The following is a 26,777-nucleotide window of genomic DNA, read 5'->3' on the forward strand; positions in this document are numbered from 1 at the left end:
GTCAAGTCATGAGTCGACTCAACTCTAGAAAAACCTATTTGAGTTGACTCATCCCCTGTTTGAGTCGACTCATCCCCTGTTTGAGTCGACTCATTGGCTGTTTGAGTCGACTCATTGGTTGTTTCATTGAACCATGTTGCCACGGGTCTGAACAGGTCGAGTCATGAGTCGACTCAACCTGTTTGAGTCGACTCAACTGTGTGAACAAGTCGACTGGTCGCTGTTGGCACTCAATTTTCTGCTGTGCATTTTTGCAAAATTATTTTCTTATGTCTGTTACTTTGTCCATGCATCATATAAATATTCTAGAGTTTATTCTTCAACATTTTAACAAGAAAAGTGAAAGATATACACCAAAGTGCTCATCATCATATTCATTCTTCATTGCATTTCTCAATAATCACACATAATAATCTTTGTTGAGCATTGTGCATTGTTGTTGTGATAACGTTCAAATAAGATTGGATTATCTTAGTTTGGGTTGAGACTTTGTGTGGGGTTTTCTTGAATAAAACCATTGGGGTTTTTTCCTCCAAGAATTGGGGGTTCTTGCACTAACCTTTGCTTCGCAAATTCAGCCTAGTGAAACGTTTGAAGAACGGAAGGTTCGGTCAAACAAGTAGCGGTAACCAGAGGTTTGTGAAGAAAGCTTAGGGTTCAAGCGACTTGCGCTCGAAATTAGTTCAGCTAAAGTTTTGGAGAACATGGCGTTCTTGAAATAAGGTAGCGGTAACCGGAGGTTTGTCCGAAGTGCTTGAAGGACTTGGTTCAACTCGAATCAAGGGGAGAGAATAGAATAGGATATGCAACAACTCTAGGGGTTGATTGATGGTGATCATTTGTTCTCTTCTATTGACTTTACAATATGTTAATAAAAACATCTCAATTCTAGATTTAGAATTGGGGGAAGACGTATCCTAAGCGAGGACGATAGGGGAAATGCCTCAACAAATCCGGTCTTATTCTCTCTATCTCTTAACTCTTTAAATTCTGCATTAATTACGTTTTGTGTGAAATTAATCATAGAATCAATATCGCTTGATTGGTGTGCATAGCAATTGTTCGGTAAATTGTTGCAATCACTTGGATTGCAATTGAGTAAAATTCTGCACATTCAATTTGAGTGAAATTGAAACTTGGCGTGGAGTGCACACCAAGTGTTCGATAAAATTAATCTCACACAAACTTAGTAATATTTTACTTGATCTCTTATTGTGTTAAGCATTATTAGAGGTAACGATATCAAGGATCATAGTGGTTAATGGATTGATTTAGATAGGGTTGATAATCTCTATCTTAAGTAATTCCATTCGGTTTCACGCATATCCGATCTTTCCATTAACGGATCGTTTAGACGATTACAATATAGGGTGCTTCTGCAACCGTTGAAAATATTTTTAAAAAAAGTGTTAAATTTTAAAACTGATCTATTCAACCCCCCTTCTAGATCGGTACTATCGTCTAACAAGTGGTATCACGAGCTCCGGTTCATCTAGTGCTTCACATATAACTTTTTAGAAAATGAGTAACGATCCTAAAAGGGCGTATAATAGGGCGCCTATTTTTACCAATGAAAACTATAGTTATTGAAAGATTGTATGCGTATCTATATCAACTCTATTGATTGGAAAGTATGGAAAGTCATCCAAGATGGTCTTATGGAAATAACCATGACCAATGCGGATGGTTTTGTTATACCTAAACCTGAAGCACAATGGAATTAAGAAGATCAGAAAAAATATAGCTACGATTGGAAAGCCAGAAATATGCTCATTATCGCCTTAGGTGTTGATGAGTATTATAGGGTTTCCCATTGTACTAGTGCTAAAGCTATGTGGGACTCATTGCAAATTACCCATGAGGGAACCAATGATGTCAAACTAGCTAGAATCAACACTTTAACTCAATAATTTGACCTTTTTCATATGGAGGATGGTGAAACCATTGTCGATATTTAAAAGCGATTTTCTCATCTAATCAATCGGTTAAATGCTCTTGGTAGAACTACCCCTAATGATACTGCTACTAATAAATCTTAAGATGTCTTAATAGGAATTGGCTACCAAAGGTCACCACGATTAAGGAAGCCAATGATCTAAGAACATTGGACATGGCAACATTGTTTGGAAAACTTCAAGAGCATGAGAAAGAGCTCATGAACCTTGAAAAACATGAGAAGAGTCAAAATAAGGAAAAGAAGGAGAAAGCTAAGGACACCGAAAAGAAGTTTATCGCTTTAAAGACTTCAAGATATAAGTCATCCACCAATGATACGTGTGAGAGTGAATCAAGTGATGACGATAAAGATTCGAATGAAGACATGGGGCTGTTCGTAAGGAGGTATAACCGATACCTTAGAAAGAACAAAGTCCAACATTCGGATAAAAATCCTATCAACTATAGAAGACAATCAAAATTCTCGAATCAAGAGGAAGGTAAGACAACTAAGTCAATAGTATCATGCTTAAATTGTAGAAAGGCCGGTCATTATAAGCCGGACTTTCCCTTGCTGAAGAAAGACAAAGGAAAATACAAACGTCACAATAAATCTAACAAAGCTAGAAGAGCATACATTGCATGGGAGAGCGATAGTGAGTCCTCAAGTGAAGAAGAAGAAGAAAACACCAATCTTTGTCTTACATCTCATTAAAAGAAGAAAAAGAATGTAAGTCATTCTAAATATGATCATGTTGATGAAATATCTTATTGTGATTTGTAAAATGTCTTTAGTACTCTACACAATGAGGCCAAGGAAGCTTTCAAACGCCTAGCCTCAAATAAGAAAATTTTCTGCTATTTAGAAAAGAAGATTTCTAATTCCGAAAAGGAATTAGAAACCCTCAAGAAATCAATGATAGAGGTTACTAAAGGAAAAACTGAAGATGATAAGGGGTTTTGGTTTGGATGGTCCGATGTGAAACCTGTTGTAGCGGTAAACTCATACTCATCAAGCTATGGATAAGCTAGACATCAAATAACAAGAGTCGCCACCGCGCTTTTATTGTTTCCAAGGGAAAAGGGAAAAGTACGAACAAAACCCACAAATAAGAAGTTTTCAAATCAAAACTAATAAAATTCCAGAGATTACAGGTAAGGGGGTTGGTTACACAGAGGGAAGGTGTTAGCACCCAAAGTGTCCTAGGGAGCCCTTTCTTGTGTGCATATGTGTTTCTGTACAAATGATGTTTGCAAGAAAATATAATGGTGGGATGAGAAAAGAATTCATTAATTATATTTTTGTATTTGACAAGACCTTCGGACTTGTGCCTACTTACCAACATAAAAATGAGGGATCAAAACCTCGTAGTTCGTGGTATCAATTACAGAGTAGGTGCATTGCTTTTAACAAAAATTTAAGTTTGAAAGACACAAAGGCCTAAAGATGGTTTGAATGAGTTAGTTATTTTTGGCTTTTGAAATTTTTAAGTCAAGTATAGTTAAGTTTATTTACAAGTTTGATTAAGAAAATAAGTTTGAAAATGCAATGGCTTAAGGCCAAAGTTTCTAGTTTGCAAAAGTGGTCAAAGTTTGAAAATCTACAAACACAAGCAAAGAATATTTTTGAAAGGAGGGAGATATTTTGAAATTAAAGAAGTGGGGAGTAGATGAATAGCTTAATCCTAAGCAAAAATTTAAAAGTTGAGAGTTGAAAAGATCTAACCAATGGGCTGCAATCCAATAGACAAGAATGTCATATAGAAACCCAAATTCCCTTGGACATTAGAATCAAGAAACAAACAATGCACAATATATCAACTTGAAGATAAAGGCATCAAATAAAGATAGCCACATCCAAGCTTAGAAATTCCATGATCATCTTCAAATTTGCCCAAGTAGCAGATCAATTTCAAGATGCCATAAGTCACAGGTTCAAAGTAACACCTTCACAATGATCATGTTGCAGATGAACTCAAATGGATCTTCAATGATGTATCAGATGAAGTTTCAAGCTACAAGCACTTGGTTACATGAAAGTTGGAATTGGCCAAGTCCTTTGCATAGGGAGTGTTGCCTAAATTCTAAGTCCAATTGTCTCATATCAAACCAGCAGTCCGCACAAGATATTTTTTAGGGTTTTTGTTCTTATTATGTACATTAATGGTCAAAGACCCCACAAACAAACACAATATTCACAAACAAAATATATCACACAATATGGTCCAAGTGGACAAAGTGAAAATGACATTAACATAAACAATTAGAATGGTATGAATAATGGCAAATGAATAAGGCTTAAAAAATAAAGTGCATTAAAAATAAATGACTTGGAATTAAATGTTAGTTGTTAATGAGTTAGGAGTTAGTATTGCTTTTGCTTTTGCTCTTTTGTTTAAGTCATTCTTTGAAGAACACTCAACCCACTTATCACAAGCATGGATCCTTGAACCAAGACATCTTCCAAAGGAAGGAAAAAAGGCCAAGTTTCCACACAATACCATGAAAGAGGGGAGACTTACAATCTCACTAACTAGAATGCTATGCCTTTTGCGTCAAAAATTTAGCGCTATGTTAAGCAATCGTAATTGGACTTATGTAGAAGTCACAACTATTTGAGGTCGGACAATAGAATTTTGGTGTTAATGCATGTTAAAGGCATAGTATAATGAACTATGCTCATGAAACATACCACACACAAGAAGAATATGCAAAAGTGGGGGCCTAATCTCATACATACTTATGTTGATTTTGCAATCAACTAGCCTTAGAATATAGAGATATCATAGGCCCTTGACATGAATGCATAAAGAAGGGGAATGAGATGAAGAGGGAGGGGGAATGGATCAAACTCAAATTGGACAAAGGAGGACTTTTACCAAATTAAGATCATTCATTCATTTTGGGATATGTAATATACATTCTTAATCCCCTAAATCCAATGATCTTAACTTAGCAAAGTCAAATAAACCTTGACCAAGGCCCAACAACACAAGTCAAACTTCCAAAGTCAATCAAAATGGCTCTACACAATTTATTTGGCATTTATTCAATTAAAAATACTAAAAATAATATATTAAATTAAATATGGTTGGTCAATTTCCGAAACCCTCATCAAAACACCAAAGAAATGGCCATGAGATTTAAAAGTATTTTTCGAAACTTAAAAGTATTTTTAAATAATTAAAAATATTCACAAAATCAATTAAATCATGAAAAGTATTAATAATGATCCAAAAAATAATTTTAATTCAAAATATGAAAGAGGATTTTATTTTAAAAATTTTGGTGAAACTCTCATAATTTTTGGACCACTTGATCTCCCTCATTAATTGAGGTGGCAGATCAAGTGGATCTGAGCGCACGTTCCACTATACACCAAGTCAAATGTTCCAAACGCGTGGTAATCACTTTGGATGCCTCATATTAAAACATTTTAAAATGAATCAATGGTTCTGAACCGTGCCACATCACCACCGAAGCCAAAGGCCGGTCATCTTCTCCGATGATCCTGTCCGGACTGGTTCAATAATCACCATAACATAAATAAAAAAGGAGGACATGACTGAAAGATAAAATGACGTAGATCATGAATATCACCTCAATTTTAACTAACTCCAAATATATAAAGAGATATGTGGAGTTGAATTTTGAGGTGTGTCAACTGAGTTTCTTCGATTTGACCTCAAAGCAACTCAATCTTCTTGCATACATTGGTAGGACTTTAGACAACCAAAGATCCAAGAGAATTGATGAGAATTGAGAGAGAATGGAAGAGAAGAAAAAATCTGGAAAATACCTTCAATGTTGTGCAGAACTTGATCTCTCCTGCTTCAATTCATGTTTGATCTTGCTTAGGTAGCTTGCAGAAGTGGCTTAGGATTGGTACAAAGCTTTGGATCCTGGAGTTTTTGAATCTCCAAACAGTGAGATTTAAACTCAATTTTCAAATGAAAATTATCAAGTATTCCTTTCAAATATGAGGGTTTCAAGTATGGAGGAAAAGCTGTCGCGCAAGGGTCCTTTGAAATGAGTACAGAGGGTCTCTATTTATAGCAAAATGAAGTGTTATTTGCAGACTTGAAATTTTGTCCAAATTTGGCAATGTGAATGGCACGTGTGCATGGGCATGTACAGGCCCATGAAGCATCTCAATTAGATCCAAAATCCAATGAAATGAAGTCTGAATGAAGCTTGAATGGCAAGGCAAAGTTATTTGATCATGTGAAGCTTGAATCTTGCCAACTGATACAACCATGTTTACACCATGCGCAGACCCCTCAAACTCATCCAAAATGAATGAATTAGGACTCTTTGGAAAGCTTAGATCAAGAGGAACAACTATTATGTTGAACACTTTTCCATTTGGAACTTGTATCATGGTGAATTTTGAGGTGGAAGTTTAGAAATTTCGACATACTTCATTATTCCACCTTGCTTAACTTTTTATGTGAGCTCCAAATGAGAAAAATGTCTGCATCAAAGTTGTATCTATTTCAAATACCTTAAAAATGGTCACCAATTTTACATCATTTGGATTTAGAATGAGTGAGTTATGCATTTTTGAAGTTGAGGAAAATCACTTGTTCAATGGTATTGGTCCAAAATGACCTATAATGTATCCTCATATCACATGCTCATAAAAGTTGAATTAGCTTTCACTCCAATCATAAAAGTTGAAGTAGACACCTTGAATTTTATTGTGCAACTTGGAAGTCTTTCATCTTATAAAAAATGAGCAAGTTATGGCTTTGGGAAGTTGACTTTCAAATTAGGGTTTAAACAAAATGACCTATAATGTTTCAACATAGAAAATGGCTTTACAAGCAAAATTAGCTCTATACCTCAACATGAAAGTTGTTTGGAATGTCATTTAGAGTAACTTTTCTCTTGGAATCATTTTCATATGATGAAAAGTGTAGGATATAGGGTCTAGGGAGACCTAGTTTTGATAAGATGAATTCATCTGGCCAACCACCATCAACCAACTTGATAACTTGCAAATATCTTGACTTTTTAGGCTCATGGTAGATCATATATGTATAAGATGATGAATTTTGAAGTGTCCCTTGAGAAATTTGATCAATTGGTGAGGAAGCTTGTTGAAGAAGTTACTCAAAATACCTAGATAAACTAGGGTTTCCAAGGCAAACCAACTCCAAACTCTTGAAGAAATCTTGATCAAGATAACATGTAAAGATCATTGGGACTCATACATGATGCATAGAGATATTGTGGATCATTCCTTAGTTGTGCTCTTAGCAATGAGGGTCTCAAACCCTAGATGTGAACATGATAGATCAATGGTGATCTTGCCCTACCTACAAAAGAGTTAGGCAAATACAAAGACATATTTTTGGTATTTTGGTTAGTAAAAAAATGATAATATACAAGTATGATACAATAACATGGTGCTTGGTGATCTCTCCCAAAACAAACCCTATGAAAGAGGGGTAAGGAGGATGGCAAGGTATGATCCCAATGCTAATGCATATGATGAAATTGCATGAGGGATATTATGGTCAAAATTGGGGTCTTACAGCTGCCCCTATTTAATGACATTCTAACTGAGGAGGTGAAGGTTAAAATATTCATATCGACTCAGTAGAATGGGCTTAAATAACAACATATAGAAACAAATTTTGGTCCCTAAGAGATGTATATGATATGAATGTAAAATAAAATCTTTATGGGGAGATATTTCCACAAAGGAAAACGAATCAGAGAGACCGAAGGTCCGCAGGAGTATAATGCATTCCGTAAGGAAAACTCACTGGGGAGACAGAGACTCTGAGGGGATAAAAGAGGTTACGCGTAGGCCAAGCTATGACTAAAAAACTGCTGAGAGAATAGAGGAATTCCATAAAAAATGGAGAGATTCAGTCGGGGAAATAAAAACATCTGCAGGGGAAATGAGTAGATCAGGATAAAACTGACGTACTTGGGTCATGCAGGAAAAGTGATTTCACTAAGGAAATACACACTCAACTCAACTAGGGAAGAAATGAACTTCAACACAGGAGGAGTAGAAATATATTGTCCACTACCGGTTACTGGGCATGGAAATAATAAAGATCTGACAAAGAGGACACCCGCCATCGGTTAAGATGAACATATCAAGGATGACTCACTGAGAAGCGCCAATAGGGTGTATTCATTACCAGTTATTGGGTAAGAATAACCTTGTTGGGGAAAACTGCAGAAATAGGATTTACAACTATCGGTTACTGGGCAGAAGACCAAAGATGAGAATATTTGTCACCGGTTAAGGTGAACATATCAAGGATAGACTCAAAGGAAAGAAAATCCATCATCGATTAATATGAACATATCAAGGATAGACTTTCCTGGGGATGTCAAGGAGGATACCCGTCATCGGTTAAGATGAACATATCAAGGATAAACCACCCGAACAAAAAAGTAGCAATTACATCTATCGAATGCTAGATAGAATACCATCAAAGAGAATATCCGTCATCGGTTAGGATGAATATATCAAAGATAGACTCTGGGGGAGGAATAGGAATTACATCTATCAGTTACTGGATAGAATACCATCAAAGAGAATATTCTTCATCAGTTAGGATGAACATATCAAAGATAGACTCTGGGGGAGGAAATCAAGATTTACATCTACCGGCTACTGGGCAGAAGACCGCGAAGAGAAGAAGACCTGTCATCGCTTAGGATGAACATACCAAGGATTAATTCTCTGGGGAGCAAAATAGGGATTACAACTACCTTTTTACTGGGTAGAATACCAACCATGAGAGTATCTGTCATCGATTAGGATGAACATATCAAGGATAGACTCAAACATGGGAAGAAAATATCCGTCATCGGTTAGGATGAACATATCAAGGATATACTTCTTGGGGAAACATAAAAATGAATTCGCTGGGGAGAAAAGGGTTACTTTTTCTGGGTATTGGGCAAGAAGTAACAAACTGCAAACTAAGAAGAATATTACCAGTTACTAGGTAATAGACTCTTAGGGGACCCAAAGAATATATCTAGGTAAGATCTAGAAAGAAACGGTCAATCAAGACTCCACCCAATATGGGTATAACTCAAGGGGAGCGGTTCCATCCAGATAATCAACTGGGGAGGAAACTGAAATAATAATCATCCACGAGGAAATAACTCAGTGGGGAAGGGAGAAAGGTTAAAGTCTTTCTGCTTAAGAGGCTGACACTCTACAATTGAGGGAGGACAGACAACCAACTTGTATGGGGATAAAGTACCACCATAACAGCGAATTAAGATTACAAGAATAAATCAACAAGTGTGATGATGCAATAATGAAATTATATGAGTGTATATATGTATATGTATATGTATATATGATGATTGTGCTGACAAAACGATCGCAAAGGATACAAAGGCGTCGCAGATTTGAACCATTGATACAATTCTTGGTCAATCCACTAAAGAAGGAGACAACTGCTGGAAAAAAGAGATCATCATCTCAAAGGCTCAACCCTAGCTGGGGAAAGAGGAGATCTGCTGAGAAAAATTATTATCGCGTCTGCGGGGAATTTTAGGTCAACACCATATCAAATGGGAGACAACCATGCAGTGGATAAACATAAATAGCTTCTCAGAAACCAGGAGGAAACTCTAACTGGGAGCAAATCTGATGGTGATTGGTGGGGAAACTGAAGTTTTGCCACACCTATGTGAACTGCTGAGGAAACATGTTCTTACTCGGCTAGAGACCAAAATCGGTTAGGGGATAAACACTACACTCTGCAGGGAACTGAATAACTGAATCAGCTGGCTACTTTACCGGGGAAACGGCGAGCAACAATCGCTCAGAGAGATTAACAACTACCGAGCGCTGAATCAGCATTATCGGGGATGAAAGAGGAATGTGCCTACTTCTTAGGGAAAACCAATAATGTTCCACACTTAGGGCTTACTGCTTTCAGACCACTGTTGATATTTCTTTTAAATGAAATTGGTTGCTTAAGATTCATGCTTTTATATGTTTAAGAAAAAAATGATTTTGATTAAAAAAAATTAATTTCAAAAATGATCATAATAAAATTTAAATCTATTTTGCTGAAGTAAATAAGAATAGAAACAATTGGATAAAAGCTCAACTTTATTTAATAGAATGGTAGCCTGTAAATGACAAGACTCCATAGATCTTTACAAAGTTGAAAATAGTAATTTACATGGAAAATGGTTACATTGAATACAATGATCACTAATCCTTCTACCAACTCGTGATATCCAATGTGTTCTTGGCTGATGCTGGGGATCATGAATCAACATTGACCGTTGTGCTCAAAAACGTATTCAACACTGAAGATCAACAGGATGCAATTAGTTGCCACAATCCCTAATTTTTGCATAAATTTCCCCAAGGTGGGGTACTCAATTTATCGGGATAATTCTTTTCTGTTTTATGTCTCTAACTTTTTCCTGGATCGCCCTTTCAGGTTTTCAATCCACTAAGACGCTCATTTTTTCCTAAGTCGCCCTTTCAGGTTTTCGACTTAGCGAGTTGTTCTATTTTAGGCGAAGTATTTCTTGACTGCATCTCCGTTCATAGGACGAGTGAGCTCTTCACCATCCATAGTTGTAAGAATCAAAGTACCGCCTGAAAAGACTCTTTTAACAACATATGGGCCCTCATAATTAGGAGTCCATTTTCCCCTAGAATCCGGTTTGAAAGACAAAATCTTTTTGAGCACAAGGTCACCTTCTCTGGACATGCGGGGTCTAACCTTCTTATCGAAAGCTTTCTTCATCCTCTGCTGATATAACTGACTATGACACATGGCAGTCAATCTCTTCTCTTCAATCACGTTCAGCTGATCAAACCTAGTCTAACACCATTCAACCTCAGTCAACTTGGCTTCCATCAGCACACATAATGAAGGTATCTCAACCTCTACGGGGAGCACTGCTTACATGCCATAAACAAGAGAGAAAGGGGTTTCTCCTGTTGAAGTACAGATGGATTTACGATACCCGTGCAAAGCAAATGTAGTATCTCATGCCAATCCTTATATGTCACAACCATCTTCTGAATAATTTTCTTGATGTTCTTATTTGCAGCTTCAACAACCCCATTCATCTTGGGTCTGTAGGGAGAAGAATTATGATGTGCAATTTTGTAGTCTTTGCAAAGATATTCCACCATATTATTATTCAAGTTCGATCCATTATCAGTAATGATCTTACTTGGCACACCATAACGACATGTAATCTGATTCTTGATAAACCTTACAACAACTTGCTTGATTACATTCGCATACGATGTCGCTTCAACCCTTTTCGTGAAGTAATCAATTGCCACCAAAATGAAACAATGTCCGTTCGAGGCTTTAGGCTCAATCATGCCAATCATATCAATTCCCCACATGGAGAAGGGCCATGGGGAAGAAATAACGTTCAACAGTGTCGGAGGAACATAAATCCTATCCGCATAGATTTGACACTTGTGGCATTTCTTCACAAACTTGCAACAATCAAATTGCAGTGTCAGCCAATAGTAACATGCTCGCAACATCTTCTACGCCATTGCATGTCCATTGGAATGAGTACCAAAGGAACCTTCATGGACTTCAGTCATCAACAGGCCTGCTTCGTGTCTATCCATGCATCTGAGCAAAACCATATCGGAATTTCTCTTATACAATACATCACCATTCAGGTAAAAATTGTCGGCTAACCTTCTCAAAGTCTTCTTATCTTTCAAAGATGCCCTAAACAGGTAAATCTGACTTTGGAGGAAACACTTGATGTCATAATACCACGGCTTCTCGTCTTTGATCTCCTCAACAACAAACACATGAGCTGGCCTACCGAGACGCATCACAGTCAAATTGGGAACCTTATTCCAATACTTCACTACTATCATTGATGCCAACGTTGCAAGAGCATCTTCCATCCGGTTTTCATCTCGAGGGATATGATGAAAATCAACCTTTGTAAAGAAAGTTGAAATCCTCCTCGCATAATCTCTATATGGGATCAAACCGGGCTGATTTGTCTCCCATTTACCTTTGATCTGATTCACAACCAAAGCTGAATCTCCAAAGGTATCTAAGTGCTTGATTCTGAGATCAATGGCCTCTTCAAGCCCCATAATGCAAGCTTTATATTCTGCCATATCGTTTGTACACTTGAAAGTCAATCTAGCTGTAAATGGAAAATGCGTGCCTTGAGGAGTAATGATTACTGCCCCAATGCCATTACCATATTGATTAACAGCTCCATCAAATACCATGCCCCAACGGGAACCAGGTTTTGGGCCTTCTTCAAGCAATGGTTCATCACAATCTTTCATTTTCAAGTACAAGACCTCTTCGTCAAGAAAATCATACTGCACAAACTGGTAATCTTCAATCGGTTGGTGAGCCAAATGGTCAGCCAAGACACTACCTTTAATTGCCTTCTGAGATCGGTATTCGATATCATACTTTGATAAAAACATCTGCCAATGGGCAATCCTCCCAGTTAAAGCAGGCTTCTCAAATATATACTTGATTGGATCCATTTTGGATATCAACCAAGTGGTATGATTCAACATGATTGACGCAGACACTTAGCATCCCAAGCCAATGCGCAACAAGTCTTCTCTAGCATAGAATACCGAGTCTCACAGTCGGTGAACTTCTTACTGAGGTAGTAAATTGCAAATTCTTTCTTTCCAGTCTCATCTTGCTGACTAAGAACACAACCTATACTATCTTCAAGCACAGTAAAATACATGATCAATGGTCTTCCTTCAACGGGTGGAGACAAAATCGGAGGCTCAAGCAAATACTCTTTGATACTGTCAAAAGATTTCTGGAAATCTTCGGTCCAATCACAAGATTGATCTTTCTGAAGAAGCTTGTATATTGGCGCACATGTGGAAGTCATGTGTGAAATGAATCTTGAGATATAATTCAAGCGGCCGAGAAAACCTCTGACTTGCTTCTCAGTTTTTGGCGCAGGAATCTCTTGTATTGCTTTGACCTTGGCAGGATCAACCTCAATACCCTTCTCGCTGACAATAAAGCCAAACAACTTACCAGAACGGACATCAAAAGTACACTTATTGGGATTCAAGCGGAGTTTATACTTACTCAAATGCTGGAATAGCTTCAACAAATGCTCAACATGTTCCTCTTTATCAATAGATTTAGCATTCATGTCATCGACATAGACTTCAATCTCTTTATGCATCATATCATGAAAAAGAGTAGTCATTGCTCTTTGGTAAGTTGCACTAGCATTCTTTAAACCGAAAGACATCACTCTATAATAGAATGTTCCCCAAGGTGTAATGAATGTGGTCTTATCCATATCTCTGGGTGCCATCTTAATATGATTATAACCGGAAAAGCCATCCATAAATGAAAAGACTTTGAATTTAGCTGTATTATCTACCAACATATCAATGTGTGGTAGATGGAAATCATCTTTCGGACTGGCTTTATTCAAATCTCTATAACCAACACATATGCGGACTTTTCCATCTTTCTTTGGAACAGGTATAATATTGGTCACCCATTGCGGATACTCGACAGTCACGAGGAAATCAGCGTCAATCTACTTCTGCACTTCTTCTTTGATCTTTATTGCCATATCAAGATGCGTTCTCCTCAACTTCTGCTTAACTAGCGGGCATTTTGGCTTCAACGGAAATCTATGCTCCACTATCTCAGAATCCAAACCGGGCATGTCTTGATAGGACCAAGCAAACACATCTGAATACTCTCGAAGAAGATCAATCAACCCCTTCTTCACATCTGGACACAGTTGAGACCCAATCTTGACTTCCTTCACATCATCCTCAGAACCCAAGTTGACCAACTCAATTTTCTCATTGAATGGCTGAATGGATTTTCCTTCATGCTCAAGAAGACGAGACAATTCATCACTCACTTCTTCATCACTTTCCTCCTCAGCCTCAAACACAGGGAATTCAAAATTTGGAGAAAGAGAAGGATCATTGTATTCAATGGGGTTAGAAACCAACCTGCATAATGATTTGATATTTTGATTTTAGAGAAGTGAATTTGTGACCAAATATTATGCAGATGGACAATTAAAATATTTATTTATGTTTTTTGTGATTACCATTTTTAGAATAAAGCAAAAAGTAAAAACAAAACATCATAGATGTGGATGAATAGATTTATATTTTATTAATGATCAATTTGAAATGCCCAAACAATGTTCACTTCTCCCTTAGGCATATGAGAAGGATTTTTAAAACACATAAAAGCAATTACTTAGATTAATGCATAATAACAGGAATATCAGCAGCAGTCCAATTATTGCAAGCCTTTCCATGCGTCACAAAATTGGTGCAGTCTTCGTCTTCATCATCCTCTAGCACAGTAGCTAAGTGTTGTTCATTGCCATGAATGAACCCTCCGCTATGGAAGATGAGTTGCATATCCTCTGATCTAGCAGCTGATGAACCTTGTTGAAAACCCATACCGGTTCTATTCTTGTTATTGGAGACCTCTACCACTCGTCCCCACTGATCAACAATTCCTTCTTCAACAATCTTTCTTGCATCTTTCAACGAGGACATAGGTGCCTAAAATCTCTTTTCAGCAGCAATAGACAAGGCTTGGAACGGAGTTCCAACCTCATCCTCAGCTTCAACATAAGAGAAAGATGACAGATGGCTAACCAACAGTGCCTTCTCTCCGCCAACAATGACTAACTTCCCGTTCTTGACAAATTTAAGCTTCTGATGCAATGTGGAGGTAACAACTCCCACCTCATGGATCCATGGTCTTCCCAACAGATAACTGTAGGCTAGGTGGATATCCATTACTTGAAAAGTAATCTGGAAGTCACTCGGACATATCTTCACTGGAAGGTCCACTTCACCAATCACCGTCTTGCATGAACCGTCAAAGGCTTTTACGATTACACCACTATATCTCATAGGCGCTCCTTGGTATGACAACTTTGACAATGTTGACTTCGGCAGCACATTCAACGAAGATCCGGTGTCAACTAGCACATTGGATAAAGCGTCATCTTTGCAGTTCATGGAGATATGCAGAGCCAAGTTGTAACACCCCTTTTTATACCCCAAAATACTTAACATATAATCAGAGTGAATAAGCACGCATATAAACAAAAGGGCGTCACATCGACGTTTTCAAAAACTAAAAGCTTTCAAAACCAACATCATTCATCATAAATATACAATACACCTGGTCATTTAAAATAACACATTTCAAATATCATGAATATTCAAGAATATGCGTTCGCAGCGGAAAATAATGAATACTCATGTATTTGATAAAATGATTCAAGTCACATACCATGATCATCTCTCAATAACTCAAGATAAAATAAAGCCATATCCTGACTATTTGGCACTATGGCCTCACAAACAGCAATTGCAATTAAACATGTTCACAAGTAATAACATAATACATATCCAAATAAGATATGAGTTCAATACTACTAATTTACCCAGTGTTACATGACCAGAGCATTGACTCACTACCTAGTCTCTAAACCAAAACACGGACACTCTCCGACTAAATCTCGAGTGAACTACCTTTCATTTACTTCAGCAATACTACTCTTGAATATCTGCACGATGCCCATGTAAAGGCAACATTCAAACAAAAGGGTGAGAATTCGAATCATTATGAAGAAGTATAATAAAGCACAATGATTAAATCAACAATTAAAGGAATTCATCACACCTTGTATAGCCATGTAAATAATACTAACCAATATTTATTTCACATGTTTCAAGCATACATCAAAACTCAAGGAGTATAATATTAAAATCCAATGCTATATTCCCAAATATACACATAACCATAATTATCACATAATCACATATTTTACCAAGTTATGTATCCAAACATCACCAAATTCAATTACCATATCTTATACACACATAACAATCACATCAATGCATATATTCAAATATCACAGAACTCTAATGTGACTCAATGCAAGACATGTGACTCTATGCATGTGGTACCGTAATGTGAAGCCAACGTTTCACCGCTTTCCGATTCAATATCTAGAATCCAAGCCACGCTTCCGATCTGGACAAGATCAAAGCCACTATGTCTATTTCCAATTAAGGATCAACGTCTGCTACGCCTATTTCCATTTAAGGATCAACGTCTGCTACGCCTATTTCCATTTAAAGATCAACGTCTGCTACGCCTATTTCCATTCAAGGATCAACGTCTATTACCATGTGAACCCACAGTTTCACCGCTTCCACCATAAAGCCGAGCATGCCATGAATGAATGTACAAATACCAACAATATATGCAATTAAGATCATCTTTACCATCTTAACATTCCACATATAACCATAATTCAACTCTATGAATTATCCACCAATGGTACGTATACACATTCATAACAAATATACTATTCACATATATAGGCTCATCATCAAACACGCACACTTAGATTTTATTTCAAAATGGTTACATCATTTAAAATCCTCAATTTTTCCCTTTTTCAACAGTGGTAACCAGTTAACGCTTTTAGGGTAACCCGTTAACCCGAAACAGAACTCGGCATATTTTTCAGCATGTAACCGGTTAACACATTTTGGTTAACCCGTTAACACGAAAACATAATTCAATTCCTAGGCAGATTTTCAGCAAGTAACCCGTTAACACATTTTGGTTAACCCGTTAACACGAAAACATAATTCAATTCCTAGGTAGATTTTCAGCAAGTAACCCGTTAACACATTTTGGTTAACCCGTTAACACGAAAACATAATTCAATTCCTAGGTAGGTTTTCAGCAAGTAACCCGTTAACACATTGTGGTTAACCCGTTAACACGAAAACATAATTCAATTCCTAGGCAGATTTTCAGCATGTAACCCGTTAACACATTTTGGTTAACCCGTTAAGCAGAAATAAAATTCAATTTCTGGGCTCCTATTTTGCATGTAACCGGTTAACACCTTTGGGGTAACCGGTTAACACGGTGTAAAATCTGGATTTTTCTTAACGTTACTACAATATAAAACATCAAAATTGGATTCTCCACCTATCCCTCAATTTCACCCAGATATCAGTTCCAAACACAATTAACCACCACAAATCACAGATTACTCATTAAAACCTAACAATTTCAAAACCATAAAAATTAGGGATTTTAACCTAAACATTTTTCTACCCATTGACCCAATCATACTAACCCATAATAATAAGGATTCTCCCTCTTACCTCTTCAATTTTCTGGAAGTCCTAGCTTCTCCCTTGTTCTTCCCCTCTTCTCCTTACTTTTTCCTCTTTCTTTCTCTGTTGCCTTGAAAATGACCAAATGAGTGCTACTTCTCACTCTCCTCACCTCTTACTATTCTAGTATTATGTTTGGGCTTAAGGAATGATACCTCTAATTCAATTATTAGGCCCAATAAGACATAGTATTATAATATCTCTATTTAGTTCAAATAAATTCAACCAACACAATATACACACCAAGTTAATTAATATAATCAATTATTATACTACCTAACAACCAATTAATTAATTAACACTCCAAATAAATAAAATATAATATAATAATAATATAAGAAATAAATACTAAAAATTGGGTTGTTACAACTCTCCCCCACTTAAAAGATTTTCGGCCTCGAAAATTTACCTCAAACGAACAACTCCGGATACGATTCCTTCATCTTATCCTCGAGTTCCCAAGTGATATTGCCATTGGCGGCTCCGCCCCATATCACTTTCACCAAATCAATCTTCTTACCACGAAGCTTCTTCACTTCTCGATCTTCAATTCGCATAGGTGATGTATCAACCGTCAAATTATCCCTCACTTGAACATCATCTAATGGAACAACATGCGATGGATCCGCAATGTACCTCCTCAATTGAGACACATTGAACACATCATGAAGATTAGAAAGTGACGGTGGAAATGCAATCCGATATGCCATTTCACCTACCCTTTCGAAAATCTGATAAGGACCAATGAAACGCGGCGTCAACTTACGCGACTTCAAAGCTCTACCAATACCCGTTATTGGCGTAACTCGAAGAAATACATGCTCATCTTTCTCAAACTCAAGAGCTTTCCTCCTCTTATCATGATAACTCTTTTGACGACTCTGAGACCTTCATCTTCTCTTGAATCATCTTAATCTTATATGTAGTCTCTTGAATCAACTCGGGTCCAATCACAACACTCTCTCCCGATTCGTACCAACACAAAGGAGTTCTACACCTTCTACCATAAAGAGCCTCAAAAGGTGTCATTCCAATACTCGAATGGAAACTGTTGTTATACGTAAAGTCGATCAAAGGCAAGAAACTATCCCAATTTCCTCCTTGTTCCAAAACACAAGACCTCAAAAGATCTTCAAGTGACTGAATAGTCCTCTCCGTTTGACCATCAGTTTGCGGATGATATGCCGAACTCAAACGCAACTTCGAACCCAAAGCACTTTGCAAACCTTCCCAAAATCTCAAAGTGAACCTCGGATCTCTATCCGAAACAATGCTCGACGGAATGCCATGCAAACACATAATCCTTTCGATGTATAACTTAGCAAGTCTCTCCATCGAATAATCCATCCTCATCGGAATAAAATGAGCACATTTCATCAACCTGTCCATAACGACCCAAATCGCCTCATAATTACTCGATGTTCTCGGCAAACCCGAAACAAAATCCATAGAGATACTATCCCACTTCCACTCGGGAATAGACAACGGTTGCATCAAACCAGACGGCTTTTGATGTTCAATCTTTGACTTTTGACAAGTCAAACATGAATACACAAATTCCGCTACATCCTTCTTCATACCTTGCCACCAAAACATCTTCCTCAAGTCTTGATACATTTTAGTAGCACCAGGATGAATACTCAGACCACTTCTATGTCCTTCCTCAAGAATCCTCTTTCTCAAATCCGCAACATCCAGAACATAAACTCGATCACGACACCTCATGATACCATTCTCATCAATCTGAAAGTCACCACCTTTGTCTTGATTAATAAATGTCATAACATCGACTAATTTCAAATCTGACTTCTGACCTTCTCTAATCTCATCAAGAATGCCACACGTAAGCTTCAACATACCAAGCTTAACACACGAAGGCGTCGCTTCACAAACCAAACTCAAATCTCTAAATTGCTCCAACAATTCAAACTCTCAAATCATCAACATAGACATGTGCAATGACTTCCTACTCAATGCATCGGCTACAACATTCGCCTTTCCAGGATGGTAATTCAAACCAAAATCATAATCTTTCAAGAATTCCAACCATCTCCTTTGCCTCATATTCAATTCTTTTTGATCGAACAAGTACTTCAAACTCTTGTGATCACTAAACACATCAAATCTCGATCCAAACAAATAATGTCTCCAAAGCTTCAACACAAACACAACGACGGCCAACTCTAAATCATGTGTCGGATAATTCCTTTCATGAACTTTAAGGTGCCTTGAAGCATAAGCTACCACTTGCCCTTTTTGCATAAAAACACCTCCCAAACCCAACAAAGAAGCATCACAATACACAACGAAAGGTTCTAACGGATCCGGTAAAATCAAAATAGGAGCCGTAGTCAATCTTCTCTTAAGCTCTTGAAAATTCGCTTCACACTGCGAAGTCCAAATGAAAGCTTGACCTTTCCTAGTCAACTGCGTCAATGATAACGACAGCTTAGAAAATCCTTCAATGAACTTCCTATAATAACCAACCAAACCAAGGAAACTTCTAATCTCAGCAACAGACTTAGGAGCTTCCCATTGAGATACAACTTCAATCTTCGTAGGATCCACAGAAATATCCCCACTCGAAATCACATGCCCAAGAAAACTTACTTCACTCAACCAAAACTCACATTTAGAGAGTTTAGCAAACAACTTCTTCTCTTTCAACACCGATAACACAACCTTCAAATGCTCGGCATGATCTTCTTCACTCTTAGAGTAAATCAATATATCATCGATGAACACAACAACAAACTTATCCAGATAATCATGAAAAATTCTATTCATATACTCCATAAATACACCAGGTGCATTAGTCATACCAAAAGGCATCATGGAGTACTCGTAGTGACCATACCTTATCCGAAAAGCAGTCTTTTGAATATCCTCAGCCTTTACACGAATCTGATGATACCCAGACCTCAAATCAATCTTGCTAAACACACGAGCTCCAACCAACTGATCCATCAGATCGTCAATCCTCAGAAGTGGATACTTGTTCTTAATCGTCACTTTGTTCAGTTGTCTATAATCAACACATAATCTCATAGAACCTTCTTTCTTCTTGACCAACAGAACAGGTGCACCCCACGGCGACACACTAGGAAGAATAAACCTCTTCTCAAGCAAGTCTTCAAGTTGACTCTTCAACTCTTTCAACTCAGAAGCAGACATTCTATAGGGAGCCATCGATACAGGACTAGTTTCAGGAACTAAATCAATCAAAAACTCAACCTCACGTTCCGGCGGTAGATCACTTATATCTTCAGGAAATACATCCGCAAACTCACAAACTATTGGCAATTCTTCAATCGTCCTCTTCTCACGAATATCTAAAGTTGCCAATAACATAAACAACTCGGCACCACCTTGCACCGGTTCATCAACTTGCTTAGCAGACACAAACCAATCTTCCTTAGCACCAACCTCAGGAAAAATAATCGTCTTCTCAAAACAGTTCATATACACCCGATTAAATTCTAACCAATTCATACCCAAAATCACATCAAGCTGCTCTAAAGGAAGACAAACTAAATCAATTCCAAAATCCCTACCAAAGATACTCAACAGACAATTCAGACACACATAAGAAGTAGAAATAGAACCCATAGCAGGTGTATCAATAACCATACTTCTACGCATATCAGATAATAAAATGTAGGTGTTTAATTGGCTGCATTTTATGGTAAAACACTAGATGGTTACTAATGTCTTGACTGATGTCATGACATGTAGGTGTGACTACAGTGTAGTTACTGCAGGACTAGCTAACACAGGACTTATTGAATGTCAAACTGGATGCTGTGACATTCATACCTGTCAACAGATACTAAGGAATAGAACAGCAGGTGTTCTGTTAGAACTTAGTATCTATTTCCAGTCTGGTTATCAAGGAAAGACCAGACCTGGCATAAGGCCTACTGACTGAATGTCAAACTGGATGTTATGACATTCATCATTGACAGCAGCTGCTGAAGATTAGACAGAATGGTGTTCTGCTATACTTCAGCATGTAACTAAGTTTGTTCTTCAAGAGAATAACAGAACTAACTTAAGGCCAATTGTGTAAATGTTAAGTTGGACACTTTGACATTTATTAATGTAAGCTTTCACTGTAGTATGGTCATTTTGATCATGTACAGGTCAGCAAAATTGTACAGTCTGTTTTCTGGAAAAACAGACTCAGCATATGGACCTTGATGTCAAGCTGAATGTCGTGACATTCATGCCTGACAGCATATGCTATATTGTAGGTTGTTCAGTTTTCTGTTTCAGCTTTTTCTCAGGCTATTCTTCAGGAAGTCAACAGCTTAGAGAAAAACCAGGAAATCAACAACCAATCTACATTCAATGAACCTAACAAATAGCCTATTTGTTAGTAACCTAAATGTTGAATTTATGGGAACTTGTGTGACCTTAAATTCAGGAGAATACAGGTGCAAAAGCCCAGGATACTGCAATATAAAAGGAAGGCGTTCCTTCATTCAGTTTCAGGGATTTTGAGGCGTGAAGATTTTGTGTCCATCATACTTCACTGCTGTATTTTTGTGAGTCTTGTATCAGACGTATCTTGTAAGCCAAGTCATTATCAAGTAGATGATAGCTTTGGCATAGGGTGTTCATTGAGTTGTAAGTGTTGTGTCACTCAAAGCTTTTAAGCGTGAGTGTTGTGTATCTTGATTAAAGCTGTGAAGCACAATCAAGAGTTGTTTGAAGTGTGACTTCAACTTGTCTTTAATATTGTTTAAAGATAGTAATCACTGAGGTGATTGAGGGGGAGTGAGTAGGAACTCTGATCTTAGGTTAAGATTGAAATTGCATTGGGTAGGGATTAAGTGATAAGTTGTAAACGGGTGAGTTTAGCTTTGAATTGATACTACTAATAGTGGATTTCCTCCCTGGCTTGGTAGCCCCCAGACGTAGGTCATGTTGGACTGAACTGGGTGAACAATTACTTGTGTTATTTACTGCACTTACTGTTAAGTTCTGCATAATCCCTGTCTGTACAGAATTGGATGTCATAACAACCAGTGTGACATCCAAAGTCTGATAACTAGAATTTCAATTGGCATCAGAGCAGGCACCCTGCCTGTGAATTTCTGGGTGAGATCTAGGGAAGTTACTTTCTAGTACCATGGACAAGGATTTAGGACACTCAAACAGACCACCCATGTTGGATGGCTCTAATTATGATGACTGGAAGCCTCGTATGATAGCCTTCTTAAGGTCTCTAGACAACAAAGTCTGGAGAGTTGTCAACAAAGGATGGGAACATCCAATGAGGACAGGTGAAGATGGAGTCAGTGTGCAGATTCCTGAAGAAGAGTGGGACAAGGAGCAAGAGGCATTAGCTCTTGGAAATTCCAAAGCCTTGAATGCATTGTTCAATGGAATCAGCAAGAACATCTTCAGGCTGGTACACCACTGTGAACTAGCTAAGGAAGTTTGGGATACCCTCAAGGTAACTCATGAAGGTACTTCCAAGGTGAAGATGTCCAAACTTCAGATGCTGACCACCAAGTTTGAAAATCTGAGGATGAAAGAGGATGAGACTATTCATGACTTTCACATGAATATTCTTGAAATTGCAAACACCTCTGGTGGACTAGGTGAGAAAATGGCTGAAGAGAAACTTGTAAGAAAGATTCTCAGGTCCTTGCCTAAGAGATTTGCTATGAAGGTCACAGCCATAGAGGAGGCGCAGGACATCTGCAACATGAAGGTGGATGAACTCATTGGTTCCCTCCAAACCTTTGAAATGGGCTTGGGTGAGTATGCTGAGAAGAAGAACAAAAGCATAGCTTTCGTATCTAATGCTGAAGAGGAGTCAGAAGCAGGATATACTGGAGGTGATGAAAGTATATCAGAAGCCTTAGCCATGCTTGGGAGACAGTTCAACAAGCTCATAAAGAAATTTGATCAACAGGGTAGACCTAATGTCAAGAACATCCCGTCTGACATAAATAAAAGATCAACTTCTGAAGAAAAGGTCAACCAAGGCAAGGGAATCCAGTGCCATGGATGTGAAGGATATGGTCATATTAAGGCTGACTGCCCTACCTTTCTCATGAGGCAAAGGAAAGGGCTATCTGTCACCTGGTCAGAAGAAGACACTGAGAGTGAATCTGAAGGAGAATCAGCCAAACATGTCACTGCTCTGACCAGTGTTTGTGCCTCTGAGGATAACTCAAGTGGAGATGAGCTCACCTTGGATGAGCTTGCTGTCTCATATAAAGAATTATGTGTTAAAAGTGCAGAAGTTTGCATCCAAGGAGAAAAGCATAAGAAACTCATCAAAGAGCTTGAAGCTGAGAAACTAGAGCAGCTGAAAGTCATAGAGGGTCTGAAGGGTGAGATTTCTTCGCTGATCTCTAAGCTAGACCAAATGACCAAATCCATCAAAATGTTGAATAAGGGATCTGACACCTGGGAAGAAATCCTGAAGACAGGACAGAAGTCTGGAACCACATCTGGTTTAGGCTTTGGGAAAAGATCCTCAGCTGAACGCAAACGCCCAAAGGCTAAAGTTCAGAAATCCAAAGGGAAGTCACATCCAATGTCACAACATCGAGGAACCAGAATGAACAACCATCAGAAGAAGAACTTCAAGAGATGGAAATGTCATTACTGTGGTAGATTCGATCACATAAAACCATTCTGCTATAGGCTGCATGGTTACCCAAACCAGACCCCTCAAGGTAGGCCTAAGAAAAAGGTGTGTACGCATAATGTCCCCATTAAGAAACAAACATGGGCGGCTAAGCAGACACCTCAGGTCAATCCTAAGCAGCTGGCATCTAAGATTCACTTCTTGCCTGAGAATCAACAGTGTGTTGCTAACCTTGCTCACACTTCTTCAAGGGGACATATCAGACAAGATTGGTACCTTGATAGTGGCTGCTCAAGGCATATGACTGGGATGAACAACCTAGTGGTGAATCTACATCCTGCCAACACCAAGTTTGTGACATTAGGTGATGGAACTAAAAGAGAAGTCATGGGTGTTGGGAAGCTGGACTGTTCAGAAACTCCAAAATTGAGTGATGTATTGTTAGTAAAAGGACTAACGGTGAACCTCATAAGCATAAGCCAGCTGTGTGACCAAGGATACAGGGTGGAATTTACCAAGGGAGGATGTGTGGTGTTGAATGGGTGCAATCAAGAAGTGATGAGAGGAGATAGATCCAAAGATAATTGCTATTTATGGAAATCTAAAGACTCTCTCAACCTTCCCAAATGTCCTTTGGCCAAGGGAGATCAGGAAGGGAAGCTGGGACATGGAAGACTTGATCCCCTTCAGGTAAAAGGAGTGAAGAAGAGCAGTTCCAAGGGAGCTATGAGAAGAGTCTCATATCTGTCTTTAGGTAAAAGGACAGACTGTGGAAAGTGTCTGATCAAAAGTAATGAGCCCATGGTTCCCATTGGTCATCATGCAACTGATATGACAGCAAGGGACAGACAGAGGTGTGTATTATTGACGTCTGCAAAAACTCAGTACCTAGCTTGTGGTAACAAGTGGTCATCTCTAGTATGGAGGAACCTGATGCAGACGGAGTACAATATCACCCGGAATGTCATGACATTGTACATTACTAAGTGTGAAACTAGGAAGGGCAAAAAGGGAATGCGTGCGGCTGAAAAGTTATAGCAACTAATGAAGTTAGTTAGCTACTGTTTAATAAGTCAAATTATTAAACGACAAATAGTGAGCTCTGAGTGGTCAAAATATAATAGACCTTACTCTTGCATAAAGCGTTTCATATTCAGTCGCTTCATTCTCCACTCGTGCAAACCCTTGTCCAAAGAAACGGTTCATCTTCCCTCTAAGATTTTCAGCATGGCTCGTCAATCCGATACCTCCTCCTACACCACCATGTCTGATTCTCTCAGCACCGAGTCTTACCAACCTACCCGGGAGGATCCAGTTGTTGACGCAGCAACTTCGTCCCATGCAAGAAGACCTAAGGAAACGGTCACCGGGTTTTCATCAGAAATCGCTCTCGATGAACACACAAGGGAAGGGTCAAGGTATGTACATAACTCCATTGCTACTATCGTCACTCAGATACTATCTGGTAATCGAAATGTTCCTGGGGTTTCTGTTCCCTTGAACACAATCATTCCTGATATTGCTGCATGTCAAGATAAAGCTGTAGTGGTGAGGAAAAATGTCACTGACAATGTTGAGCAACCAGATGCTCATGAGGGGTCAAAGATTGACAAACCCTCAGGCAAAGTGAGAGGTGAGAAGGCCAAGGTTACTCAAAGTGTTGAGGACAACCCTAGAGCTGAAACGATTAACGTGGAAGAGCTCTCGGACAATGAACTTCTGGCTTCAGTTGTCCCTAGGATAGCCAAGAGAGTTAGGTCTAGAAGGGAGAAAAAGACTGTGGAGCAGAAGTCCCCCTCCAAGGAAGTTGGTGAAACAAATCCTCACAAGCAACCAGAGTCAGGGAGTGCACACAAAAGGAAAGGTTATGGACCTACAAAAGCTTGGAGCAAAGAGGTGCCCAAGAAGTTGAAGACCAAGGCTGTGGTGGTTGAGTCTGAATCTGATGTCCCTTGTGATGTCACAACATCCATGTCCAGGAAGAAGCCTTCTTCCAGCAGGCTGGCAACCAGTGTCCCAGAAGTTCCCATTGACAATGTGTCCTTCCACTTTGCATCCAGTGTTAACAGGTGGAAGTATGTATACCACAAGAGGCTGGCATTGGAGAGAGAACTGGCTCAGAATGCATTGGAGTGTAAGGAAATTGTGGATCTCATCAAAGAAGCAGGACTGATGAGAACTGTGAGTAAACTCCCTAAATGCTATGAGACCTTAGTGAAGGAGTTCATTGTTAATCTGTCTGAGGAGTGTGCTGATGGGAAATCCAGAGAATTTAGAAAGGTCTATGTGCGTGGCAAGTGCGTGACTTTCTCCCCTTCAGTGATAAATCTGTATTTGGGAAGACCAGATGAAGTGCAGCCAGAACTTGAAGTGACTGACAACACTATCTGTCAAGTCATCACAGCAAAGCAAGTCCAGAAATGGCCTCTCAAAGGGAAGCTGGTAGCCAGCCAACTAAGTGTTAAGTATGCAATACTTCACAAAGTTGGAGCAGCCAACTGGGTACCCACTAATCACAAGTCAACTGTGTCTGTGGCATTAGGGAAGTTCATCTATGCAGTGGGAACCAAGACAAAGGTGGACTATGGCACTTACATCTTTGATCAGACGATGAAGCATGCTGGGAGTTTTAGTGTGAAGGGACCCATTGCCTTTCCATCTCTCATATGTGGAATTGTGCTGAATCAATTTCCACATATCCTGACAGATAATGACTTTGTGAGGAGAAGAGAGAGTCCATTGGCTTTCAGCTACAAACTGTTCCTGGGCAAGCATGTCCCTGACATTGTCTTGACGTCAGGAGAAACATCCAAAGCTGGCAATCAACCAGACAAAGCTAATGTTATTGCAGTTCTCAAAGAGACCTGCAAAGAGCTGGAGGCTAGAAAGCATGCTCTGGAAAAGCTCATCTTGCAATTGGAGACTTCTGCTGAGGACACGGATGGAGCTGATAAGCAAAGTTCTGAGGAGGAGGAGGAGGAGGCCAGCTTTGAAGAGGAAGCTGATGATGAGGCTAAGGATTAA

The 26,777-nt window shown here is 38.6% G+C and overlaps 1 protein-coding gene across 1 annotated transcript; it reads left to right on the forward strand.

Moving 5' to 3' along the window:
- Window positions 1–2,110: 2,110 nt before the first annotated feature.
- LOC127103823 (uncharacterized) lies at window positions 2,111–26,777 on the forward strand. The gene is made up of 3 exons (XM_051041064.1): window positions 2,111–2,435; window positions 25,288–25,617; window positions 26,554–26,777. Exons 1-3 carry the CDS (start codon window positions 2,111–2,113, stop codon window positions 26,775–26,777), a joined length of 879 nt encoding a protein of 292 aa, XP_050897021.1.

The sequence above is a fragment of the Lathyrus oleraceus genome, chromosome 7, assembly GCF_024323335.1.
Source record: "Lathyrus oleraceus cultivar Zhongwan6 chromosome 7, CAAS_Psat_ZW6_1.0, whole genome shotgun sequence".
In the NCBI taxonomy this organism is placed as follows: domain Eukaryota; kingdom Viridiplantae; phylum Streptophyta; class Magnoliopsida; order Fabales; family Fabaceae; genus Lathyrus; species Lathyrus oleraceus.